The 12,637-nt window shown below is 46.7% G+C and overlaps 1 protein-coding gene across 2 annotated transcripts in view; it reads left to right on the top strand.

The window, feature by feature from the left end:
* The first annotated feature begins 7,523 nt into the window (after positions 1 to 7,523).
* BRINP3 (BMP/retinoic acid inducible neural specific 3) overlaps positions 7,524 to 12,637 on the top strand; it is a 207,247-nt gene continuing 202,133 nt past the window's right edge. For both annotated transcript variants that reach the window (XM_040611115.1, XM_040611116.1), the window contains exon 1: positions 7,524 to 8,134. Coding sequence is in view for 1 of the 2 variants with exons in the window: in XM_040611116.1 (XP_040467050.1) it covers positions 8,067 to 8,134 (68 nt within the window). In the remaining variant the exon portion in view is untranslated. The remainder of the gene's footprint in view (positions 8,135 to 12,637) is intronic.

Below are 12,637 nucleotides of genomic sequence, written 5' to 3' on the forward strand. Positions count from 1 at the left end.
TTATTCAGACTCTAAGTGCTTAATTGTCTCAAAAAGCAACTGCCAATTACCTTACATACGGACAATGAATTGTCTGATAAATGTCAGTAGCTGAGAAGACCTTCTGCTGCCTCTAGACAATCCAAACAGTACTGGATGAGAATGGTACCTTAGGGTTCTGTTGTTTGGTGGTATTTTTATTACTTAGTCATGTGAAGTGCACAACTAATGGGGACACTGAGATTATCCTATGTTAATACATTTTGCCAGTGTTGCTTTTCCTGGGTTTATCTGAAAAAAACAAGGAAACAGATGTCTGGTCTCCTAAATTCAAAATAGGAACACATCTTAGTGTTCCGCTGTGTCAGAGATTTCTGCCAAAAAGTGAATGTTATTTCTAAGGCTGAGCAAAATCAAGACAACTAACTCAAAACTGGATGCGCATGTTTTATGAATCAGGTCCTAAGATTTTATTTACTTTTCCTCCTATGTCATTCAAATGAATGCAACTGAAAATATGGCTTTCTGGAAAAGACATTTGCACCACCTAAAACGTATAAACTACTGTTGTCATGTGATTCAGCAAAACACATGCTAAAGAGTAACCAAAGGTATAAAGCCACCCTTGTTTGCTGAAGTTTTTAAGGGCATGCTTAAAACCAAGCAGATTCCAGAGTGCTTCACAAAGTACATTTGGGCTTTGTGCTCTACTGCTTTGACAAATGGAGAACATAATCAAATAAACGATGTAAGAGACATCTTTTTTACTGCCTCCTTTCCTTGTGACTGAGAAGAGAACCCGACGTCTTCCTAGTAGCGGTCCCCCACCAGTCAGGAAGAAGTTGAAATATTACAACAGTGATGGCTGCTGCTAACAGGAAAACATACCTGTTGTGCACCAGAATGACCCAACCCAAGCTCTTGCAAGATAAGAACTGTAAAAAAAAAGAAAAAAAGAAAAAAGACTTTATACATATATTACTTAGTTTTCATATAATTATGTTTGAGTTGGAAATTAGGTAAATGGAGTTCATCCATCCAAATTCTTCATGCTTTTTCTATCTCATTAGCTCCATAGCCCAGGCAAATGATAAATGCTTGTAATATTGCTGCATTTTAAGTGCATGCTAGAGACTGGAAATGCATTGAACAGACTGTTCAAGAAACTGTGCTGTTCTTGTTCATTGTCATTAGTGGCCCATGTATTTTGATTCTTATGAGGTAATGACATATAATAACAAAGGTTATTTTCAAATCTTACTACAGATCTCATTTCTAAGGCAGATAACCACATCTATTGAGATAATGCAACAGATGTTATTCAGGGAATGACTATCAATTTGAACCAGTATCTGTAAAATAATCTATTTTTCAAATGCAAATTGCTTTCTCTACATGCCCTTTTCTTCCCAGCATAACCACCCTGTAAAACTCTGCCTTTCTAGTGTGTAATTCCTTGACACTGTAAAGCATTGAAAATTTCAGTGGTACCTGTCAGTTGTTCCCTTTTCAGTCCATGAAAAATTTCTTTTATATGTTCTGGCAAATATATAGTTTACTTCTGCAAACATTCATAAAGGGAAAGTACATAGATTCTAATCAGGCTCTCTTACACCTTGAATACAGACTTACTTTTGTTGTAACTTACAGTAAGTCTGTCTTTTGTACCAGGCATCAGATATAACAGAACTTCATTTGACTCCATCAACCTTCTAAAAACTCATCTTGTCTGAAAGTGGATCTTGCTTTTTTATGTGCACCACAGAAAATGCATTGAGGAGTCTTCTATTCCCTTCCAACACTTCTTCTGTCCTACATCATTAATTCAAATGCATTTCAGTCTCTGACCTCTCTGGGACAGAGATTTCTTGTGTTAATACCTTGCCTAGTCTGGAAGGGACTCATCTCTGACTACACGGAAGTAACACAACAGTAACAGCCAGACTTTAAGTCTGTGTGACAACACTAAAACCAGATAGGGATAGAAGATGCACGACTTCTGTATTTAAACACAAAGACACTAAAAATACACTTCCATTCCTCTGCAAATCTGCTTAAGTATTAGACCAGTGCTTCTCACACTGCTTGTAAAGTCAGCGTTTGTGGGACGGAGGCCTCTATTCCACTTCCATCATATCAACTACTGGAAGTAAATATTGCACTGCTTTCATAGGACATTCCTTCTGGTACTGCGCTACTACAGCCACTGAGGATAAATTTTCCCTAAGAAAACCAGGCATTTGATGTATAAACATCTCCACACCATGCTTCAACATGAATTCAAATGCATCTCTTCCTTTACCTTTTTCTCTACAATTATTTTTATCTTTTCATTTTCTTGAAAGTAAGAATCTTTTGTGATTTTCTAAATCCATCTAGCAAGAAAAAGTGAATACCTGAATATATCAGAGCTCATTTTGAAAATGCCAGGCCCATATTTATGCCTGCATTGCCATTGTTCATGGAAACATAGCCAAAATATACCCTAACTTAAAAAAATAGGTTAAAAAGTCAGTAACGGTACTGTAGCACATTACTGTCCTATGGATTTGAAGACAATTACTTCATTTTCTGTTGCACACTTCAGTTCTAACGTCAAGGTTAGGAGCACTTTAAAGAAGTCATCTGATTTTTACCTAGCAAGCTGTATGATAGCAGTCGTCATTTGCTTTATGTGCTACGGAGAATTTACAATTATTAACAATGCCTATCGTGGTACAGCCATCAAATCCCTCTGTTCATTGAGGGACATCGTTTCTGGTTCAGGCTGCTGTGTGCATTTGCAGTGCAAGTCCTGTAGTACCCATATGTTGCACAGATAGTAACAGCTGTGAAGATTCTACAGAATAAACTTAAATCTTAAAAGAAAAGGGAGCAGTAGGTTGTCAAACTCTAGAGAATGTCATGCCTCTACATCTCCACTGCTGTCGTAACCCTTCTAGACGTGTGTCTAGCTATGCCTAGTGAGTTCACGTGAGCTTAGAGGTCTTGCAGTTAGTATCTTCTGAAAGCAGTAGAGAAATACCATCTCTTCAAAGAGGCTATCCTATCTCAGAAGGTTGGTGTTTTAATGATAGAAAAGTAACCCCTTTATGTTTGTCCTCTGCTGCCAAAGGATAGGGCCAGTGAGTATTCAATCATTGTTAAAACTGTATTTCTTAGATCTAATTCTGGGGGAGAAATTAAAGACATTCTACAGTACTAGTTCATTCCCTGTAAGTGAAATGTTGGAAAATGCTAAAAATAATCTCCTCTGCAAGAAAAGAAAAAGTCAGTGGATATAATTTTATTCAAGTGAATCATATCTCTGTTAAAGCAAAAAAAAAAATATACGTTGAAATATGTTGTCAGTGGACAACAAGCTGAACATGAGTCGGCAGTGTGTAACTGCAGCAGCAAAGGCAAATCAGATCCTGGGCTGCATCTGCAGAGCATTACTAAGACAGACAGAGATGTGATCACCCCACTCTACTCATTGCTTGTCATGCTGCACCTGGAGTACTGTGTCCCATTCTGGTCCCCACAATTCAAGAAAGTGGACAGTCTGGAAAGGGTCCAAAAGGCAGCCATGAAGATGATCAAAGAGCTGCAGAACGTGTCCTGTGAGGAAATACAGAAACAGTTAGGTCTTTTCTCCCTGGACAAGGCTCAAGGGGACCTCATTGTAGTGTCCCAGTACCTACAGGGTGGCTACAAAGAGTATGGAGGCTCTTCACAAGGAACTACATGGAGAAGACAAGGGGCAATGGGTACAAGTTGCACCAGAAGAAGTTTCATCTCAACATAAGAAAGAATGTTTTTCACAGTAAGAACAATCATTCACTGGAACAACCTCCTCAGGGACAGGGAGAGCCCCATTGCTGGAGGTTTTCAAGATGTGATTGGACAGTGTGCTAGATAATCTCATCTAGACTCCCCTTCCCATGAAAGGCTGGACCAGACGACCTTCTGAGGTCCCTTCCAACCTGAGCTGTTCTGCAGTTCTATGTTTCTCTGATATGTGTATAAAGCAAAATTCTAAATACAGCATAATGTTTCTATAATGACTTGTTTAGATACACAGTTCAATTTGTGGATGTAAATAGTAACTAGAAATGAAACCCAGGAATATGTGACACATTGTTTTCAAAGCTAAATATGGACACTGGACATAGGCAATTAAGCATTCCCTATGTTTTCTAGCTGAATATGCAAATTTGACATTCAAACCAGACTTCTAAAAAAAACCTTACCCAAGCAAAAACACTAAGAACATAAGCAATCCAGAGCTTAGGCGTTTTTGCTCTACTTTAATTACTTCACCATAATTTCAGTTAAGGGCAAGGCACTTTAGTAGGTTATCATTTTGCTCCTCCCAACTGTTTCAAAAGTCAAGTACAGTTTCCCCTGACAAAAGACGTAGTGGATGGAATTTTTAGATGGAGAATTTACAGCAGAGTAGCATGCAGAGAATTCATTATAGCTAGGAGAAGTGAGGCACTTTAAGAAGGTGACAGTATTGTTTGCTTAATAGGTTTGCCTGTTGCAAACTAAGGGTAACTGCTGAACTGGCTTAATAAATTACATACATTTTTCAGTAGCTAAAGAGAAGCATGCAGCAGGTTCTGGAAGAAAGAGGGTCAAAAGGCTGATTATAGAAAGTAAAAAAAAATAAAATGTTATGGGATACACTGTTGAAATATGCATTTACCAACACAGACATACACTGCTACTTAATGCAGATTTACAGGACAAAGGAATGTAATGACCTGTAATTCAGGACCACAGGGCTTTTGGCATGGGAGGACTCTTCCCTCTCACATGATGTTGTGCAGCTCCGCATTTAAGACGGGGTCCCAAGCTCGGTTTTAGTATTTTCGGTGGCTGCTATGTTTCTGCCCCATTCAAGTATGGTTTGTTTGCAATTTCAGTATTCTGCCCTATCATGAGATTTCATAATATTATATTCTAAGGCCATAGTTTATTAGCATAATTGAACAAAAGGCATCATAGTCCACTACAGCAGTTTAACCCTGCTTCAAGACTATTTTAAGGGCTAAAATGGAACTGTTGTGGCAATCAGGTCTTGGAATTGACCACAGTGGAAAATCTGTGTTGTTACTCCGAGGTAATTTTTTTTAACCTTTAAGTATTAGACAGATATACACAAGTGCATAATGGCAGAATATGCTTATTAAAGTGGGAAAGGATCAGAAGAGGTGATACTAGTTGAGGAAACAGAGTTGTACTGCTCTCTAGATTAGAGAAGTTGGCAGGGAGGAAAAGGGAGCACAGTATAGATCAGACTGTCCACTGCACCTCTGGATGGTATGAAATAAAAACTGAACCTAACTGTGAAAGGTCTGAGTCAAGGTCTAGAGAAGTCAACCTCTTTTATTGGGAGGGTGAGGTTGGTCAGATTCAAAACTCTCCTTGTCTGATTTAACCTACCTTTGGTGTGAAGTGGCTGCAGAACAAGTTAAGCCTAGGACATCACTAGAGAAGCAATAAACCTAAAGAGAAGAGCAGAAAAGCATAACAGCAGATCTCTTTTTATATCTCACACACACACACACACACACACACACTTATATATAAAGGTCCATTGGATCTTGCTAGCATTTCCAGTAAAAAACACTGCTAAGAAGATATTGCTGCCCATGTGCACCCTGGCACTGTTGATCTATCCCATTCATACACTATGTCTCTTTGTCTTTTGTTTTCTCTGGGATTTTATCAGTTCTAGAAAATGGACAGTACTCTTATTGAGTGTCTCGAATCCAAAAGTCTATTTGATAGTCATTGCAGGCTTGATGTGCAGCAGTCTTTGTAAAGAAACACAGTGATCTTTACATAAACAGGCTGACCTTTGTAACTGGCATTTTGTCAGGATGGGGTGAAGGCATGGGGGGGGGGGGGGGGGGGGGGGAGGAGCCTGTGCTACTTGTTGCTGTAAGAGAAAATGTATTCTGAGGCAAAGGTGCAAGATGGGAAGCCTTTTGTTTTTATAACTGCGTAATGAATCATGCATATGCCTACATATTTAACAGCTACTACACTTGAAATGGACACTGCATTTTTTCCTTTACTGACCATAACATCTTTCCCTCACTTCTTTTTTTTTCCCTCCACTCTAAAGAAAAAGACAATAAAACCCAAAGAAGGCTAAATCATTACTAAGATCAGACCACTGCACAATTCTTTAGTATAAAAATGATGAAATACACTGACACAAACAAACCAATGTGATGCCAGAGAAATCTTGGGTTTCTGCAGTTGCCAAACCTCTCACAACAGATTCTGGAAACATAAAACTGCCAGGCTGGCAAGTGAACACCGGTACATGAGCACTTCACACTGGTGCTTAAAGAGATAATTGGAAGGAGACAAAAACCTTCTTGATCAAAAAAGCTAAACAGAAATTAGTCTCTTTTGACCACATGTAGCACAATGGACAAGTGCTAGTGCAATACTGGTGGTTACTCCATATAGTCCAATGTATACATCACATAGTCTGTATGGTCACTGTGGTTATAGATCCTGGAAAGCATGGTGTGAACACAGCCAGGCTATCTTATTCACACGCAAGGATGCCAAAGCTTCTTGTTCATCTGCAGGCTGTGCCCTGACACGGACTGGCTTTCAGTTTATTGGTACTGAGCTCTCAGACTAACTATACATAGGGAAACACATTTTTATTAGCCATAAACGCACGTGCCTGCTTACAGCACGTGTGTAGGAGAGGGACCGGGGGGTGGGGGGTGGGTGGCAGATGACACCCAAGCTCCATAAATGCTGGCGCTGCCTCCCCATTCAGCACACACCTTGACAATCAGCACACCCCGGAGCCGCTGTGCGAGGAAAAGGGAGATGTTTCCACCGAGCCAGCTCGTGATTTCCATACAGAGAGCCCAGGAGCGCCGGGAAGGGGGGGATGAAGGGGGATGCTTTGCTTTCCCCGAGCGGGGAGGGGGGCACGGGTGATTAGCAGGAACATTACCGCTCATCCCCCTACCCCACCCCGCCGATGTTTACAGCCGCGGGTCTGTCTCCCCCTGCGCCCCCAGGCCGGCTAGCCGCGCCGGGGCTCCGCCGCCTTCCGCGGTCGGGGGCGGGGAGGGGGCCGGGCCGGGGCGGTGGGGCTGCCGCAGCCGGGCGGGCGGGCGCCGGGGAAAGCTGCCTGCTGGGGGGGGCGGGGGGGAACAGAAAGGAACTGACACAAAGGCTTGGCCGAGGGTAGGGGAAGCGGGGCGCAGGGGTCCGCTTACCCGGTCGGTACGGCCGCCGTGGCTCTCCGCGTTGCGGCTGCAGGAGGAGCGGCTGCCGCGCCACCAGCCGCCGGCCCGCGGGCTGCCCCCGCCACCCGGGTCATGCCGTGCCCCCCCCCCCACACCCCCCCCGCCGCCCCGGCCCACGGGTCATGCCTTGCCTGTCCCCCGCCCCCCCCCCCCCGGCTGTGCCGCCCGCCCAGCCCCGCGGGCTGCCCTCGGCCGAACCGTGTGTCCCCCGCCCCCGGCTATGCCGCTCCCCCCGCTCCGCAGCTCTCCGCGCCCCGCCGCCCCCGCCCCCCTCCCCGAGGGACGGTGGCGATGTCCGGGGAATCCCGGCGCCGCGGGGAGCGGAGCGGTACGGAGCAGCCCCGGGAGGTGGCCGGTGCCCCCAGCCCGCCCCGCTGCCGCCGCTGGCGGGGCCGCGCTCGCCCCTCTCCGGCCCGCCCCGGCCCGGCGCCCCTCACACCGCCCGCTGCGCTCCGGCCATTGCCCCGCCCGGCTGGCAAACCCCTCTCCTCCTGCCCGCTGCTCAGTTCCCACAATTTGCTGTTCTATCCTTGAGGATCACTGCCGTCACCACCAAAAAATCCCACCCCAAGCCCAGCAAAGCCTAACCCTCCCCGCAACTCCTCTTGCCGTTCCGATTTCCTTCCCTCTCTCCTGCTCCTCCCTCCCCCGCCCCGTCTCTGGGTCTGGAGCTTCTCTCCCTACACACACACGGAGGGACGCGCGGTGGGAATGGGCTGTTACACTTGCTGCTGTGCCGCACAGAACTGCTGATGGTTCTCAAAGTCCCACCACCATGCAAAGCCCTCCTCTAGCCTGAAGCCGAAGATCATGGACTATATGCTTGGAGTCGGGATGCATTTTGCTCACAGCCGCTTGGCTTCCTGCAATTTCATCCGGTGAGTAGGTTTTATTTCACGTTCAGGTTGCTTGTTTTCAACAAAGAGGATACTTTAAAAATATTAAAAAAAAAAAAAAAAAAGGAAAAGCAAAAGGCAAGAAAAGGAACGTCCTAATTGCCTCGCCTTGCTTCTGAACCTTTCAGTAGCCTGGCTGGCTCCACTTTCTGAACTCGAAGAATTAGGAAGCAGCAGCCCTGCTTGCCCACATCCATTCCGTGCGTCAGTCGCCGCTCTCGGCACCAAGTTGGCAGTCCGCACCGGAGTCTCGCTCGCAGTCTTTACCATTCTACTGCTTATGCATCACATTTTATGAATGCTTTCATGAAGCACTGTACCTGCTACATTCCCTAGTTTAACCCTTGCAGATACAGCTGCTCGCACGGGTGCTGGAGGGGCTCAGCGTTCCTCCCCGTGTAGGAGGATGGACAGAAACGCTGGCGGTTCAGGGAAGTCGTGAGCGTGTCTGAAGGAGTGCCTGGAAGTCTGCATAGGGAGATAAGGTGGAAAAGTTGGTTACTGATCCCCTGAAAAAGCTTGGATTGGATTGGGGTGGGGAAGTTCCCTCCAGAAGAGAGAGGAAAGGATTTCCAGCCCTAATTACACCTGTCCTGTCGCTTGTGCCCGAAGGTGACAGCGCGCCGGGGTGCGCGGGGAGGGTGCGGGGGAGCGGCGTGCGGCTGCAGCCGGCTCCTGCCCTGCCGCTGCCCGCTCCGCTGCGCGCCCTTCCCGCATCTCGGCATCCCTTCGCACTTCCTGGGTTTATTTATCGCTGCTCTCGGGAATACCTGTATTGTTGCTGGCCTAAGGAGCACAGGGTAGGAGTGAGGCGCCGTCTTCACAAAACGTATGCCCACAGAGATACCTGCCGCGTTTTGAAGCGTAGAATATCTTTTGGATCAAGTAGGGGCTTCTTTACTTTGAAAGAAAAATAGAGAAGGGGACCAAGGAAATAAACAGCTTTTGTAAAAAAAAAAAAAGAAAAAAAAAAAGAAAAAAAAAAGAGGAAAAAAAAAGAAAAAAAGGACAAGTGCCTTCAGAGTGCTATTTATGTCTAATACTTCCAGTATTTCTGTGTCTCTAATTAGCGGCAGAGACCCACCCACGGTCAACAGCAGAAGGTAGGGAGGGAACATGTTACTTCTCATGGGGAGGTATTGATTGGGCTCCATTTAACGCTGTCATTTGGTGTGCAGGATAAGTGTGTGTGTCTGTGTGCAGTCATGTCTCCAAAGCAATACATGCAGAGATCACAAGGAAGGTGCTAAAGGCTTGCAAGCAGGTAGAGATGCCAGTGAGAAATACATGAGATCCGAATTTATTGCCTGGTGGTAAGCAGAGGATAGAAAAGATCAATACCCCCTTCAATACCGTACTCCCGAGAGTGCTCCCCCGCCTCTCTCCCCCTCCAAATTGCTGGCTGATGTCGGGAAAGGGGGAGTGAAAAAGCCCTTCGAGCGTGGGATCCAAAATTCATCCTTTCTCCAGCTCCTCGCTTCTCCCAGCAGCGCCAAAGCCCCATGTCTACTCTCCTTACAGCTAAGCCTCTTTCTCCCAGTCGCTCCTGCGGGAGGTTTTTCCCATTACCGTTATTGCCGACCTGCCGCCTCTGCCCCGCCTGCCCCTCGGCCGCACACACCTCCCGCCCAGGGCCCCTTCGCACGGGACCGGGGTAATTAACCAAATCCCCGCCATTGCTCCTGAAATACCGCCCCTGCCGCTGCCGCTGCCGCTGCCGCTGCTGGGATCCTCCCGCACCAGGCGGCTCCGGAAAGTTTCCGCGTAGTCATGCCCCTTTCCCTTCCTAGGTATAGAGGATTACCTAGGTAAGTGCGTTTCAAAAGCTCTACCTGATTTTTAATCCTTCTCTCCTCCCCCCCCCCCCCCCCCAAACCTTGGAGAAAAAAAACCCCCAACCCGTGGAGCCCTGCGGGATTATCTGGCTGTGGGAATAGCTCAGCCGGTGAGCATCAACTCGCTGTGCCGGTTAAGTGATAGCGCTCTGCAGAAGAGATTTATGTGCCCATCAGCGGAATGTTTCCTGGGTTTAAGAGCACTCTATATTCCTCCTGTGCCGACGGGGGTGGGAGATGGTAGGACACAGGATGAGGGCAGTGGAGTTGTTTAGATTACAGTCACTGTGATGGATGGCAGCAGAACGGTGCTTGGGCAGTAAAACTGACACAGGTTGGCTCGGGTGGCGTTTCTATACTCAGCATAAGGCAGGGGGACACGCACCAAACACTTTGCATAGAAACATCAAATAAATCAATTCAATGAATGTAGGCCTAATGGGCGATTGCAACAAGCCAGCGTGAGGTTTGCTTAATAGACAAGGTTCCCGTTAGCCTGGGTGGTTCATCTCCAGTGGCCAGCACTACCAGACCAGAGGATACCCTCTGCTCACATTGGGCTGGATGACTCAGAAAAAACCAGGCATCCGAGGCAGCAGCCTGACGGCTTTTTGCATTGCTTTGGTTGGTTCTTTTGCTTTTTGTACATAAGACTGGTCGTGTGTAAATACTTCCCAAGCCCCGCGACCCATTCCCGAGGGAATGGTCCCCAACAGCCCTCTTGATTTAGGTGTCCAGTCTCCCTGCATGTCTGTGTCAGGCTTCACTGTCAAGGATTATCTGCCACCTCCTCTGCTACCTTCATCTCCTCCGGAGCTGTGTGGCTTTGGGACTTCCTTTTGGCCAGGAGTTAAATTTCCTAATTTCAAACATTGGCAGTGGCGGGTGGACACCCAGGGAGGGGACTCTGGCGGAGGAAACACCTTTAAAGATGCCTGCCTGGTCATCCGCTTGGACTTAACCCTACACCCTTCCTCCAAGTTGTGCGCGCCCCCGGGGCGACGTAGCATGCGGGGGTGGGGGGTGGGGGTGGGGGGGGCGAGCGGACCGCGCCGCCGCCCGCAACAGCAGGAGGGGCTGCGGGAGGAGCGAGCTCCTGCAGCCGGGCGGCAGCGCCGGTCCGGGCCGCGGGCTGCCGGACCCCCCGCCTCCCCCAGGCTCCCCCAGGCTCCCCCAGGCTCCCCCAGCCTCCCCCGGGCTCCGCAGAGAGGGAAGCTCGCTGCTTCCATCACCTCGCCTGCCTCTGGGTAGGGGAGGGAGCGATCCAGCCTCCCAGGGAAGCGGGTGCCCAGCAGCCACCCATCTGCGCGGGCTTGCCGGGGCTGCCCGCAGCGGGGAGAGGCTGCACCGCGAAGGGTTAACCGAGGGCTGCAGGGTGCTCCGAGCATGAGTCCTGTGTGCGCCTCATAGATGCACCAGCCAATCCCAGGCAACGGAACCATGAACTATGTGTAGCATGGTAAAAGGCGAGAGGTAAAGAAAATAGTGTAAACTGTGACTGTGTGTTGGAAGACAGGAGAGCTGCATTTTTGTGCTACGATTTCTGTGCCATTTAGAGACCATCATGCATTTAAAGAGGTAAGGGCTTTGTTACCCTAAGTCTGTATTGTGGTTCACTTCCGAATTTTGGTGTATTTTCTGTGTACCTTTCACTAAGTGTTAAATTGTGTAGCACAGAGTGGGAAGAAAGTGGCATACGGTGTGATTTACTGTTCGGGAATTTTTTTGAAAGGCTATGTCAGTTTCAAGTTTTAATAATTTCTTTCAGAGATTAAGCATGTGTATGCATGTGAAGTAAGTTTATGACCGGCAGAGAAATGTAATGTATGTGATAAGTGAAGGATGATCTATTGTAATGCCAAAATCAGTCATGGATCCATATCAAATGGAGGCCAATGTGAGATAGACCCGATTTTGAAAAAAAAAATAATACATAGAGTAATTCAGAGACATGTATCTGACAATCAAATCTGAGAGAAGAAATAAAAATAACTTCTTCCCTCGAAAAGCCCACGTCTGACTTTATTTAAACATGGCATCACAAAAGAATGCTATAAAAAGTCAAACCCTTACAGGGTCTGTATTTTCAAAGATGAGTGACTGACACATTAAGTCTACAGAGATAAAGCTACAGTGGCCCCACTTGGATTTACAAGATATAAGGAATAACTTCGGAGGAGCAATCCATTTAGGTATCAGACTTTACAGACTGCTGTCAATGCTCAACTCCAACTGTACAAGGAGTTACTCATTTTAAATATGTGCTCGATCAGCTTTACCGTAAGACCGAGCTCTGAGAGTAGAAACATTTGTCTTGTATCTCTTCCTCTCTGTATTTAAGTGTAGCAACAGAACCGTTGTGTACTGTCTATCAGAGTTCCATAAAGAAACTACCTACGGATTCTTGAGTTCACCATTTCTCTCTAAATCATGTACATAATTTAAGCATGGGAGAGAAAAAGAAAAAAAGATCTGCTATGTTTTCAGTAAGCTGATCCACCACCAGTGAGAGCTAACCTCCCCAACAGACGCGGAGTTCACCAGAGTTGCTGTGTTTGGGGTGTTCATGAAATGCTGAAACACTGTGACTGAAAACGTTAACTAGGAAACATAAAAACAAGCAGCTGAATGTTTTACAGATCTTGCTGCA

This window comes from Falco naumanni, chromosome 11 (genome assembly GCF_017639655.2).
Source record: "Falco naumanni isolate bFalNau1 chromosome 11, bFalNau1.pat, whole genome shotgun sequence".
Classification (NCBI taxonomy): domain Eukaryota; kingdom Metazoa; phylum Chordata; class Aves; order Falconiformes; family Falconidae; genus Falco; species Falco naumanni.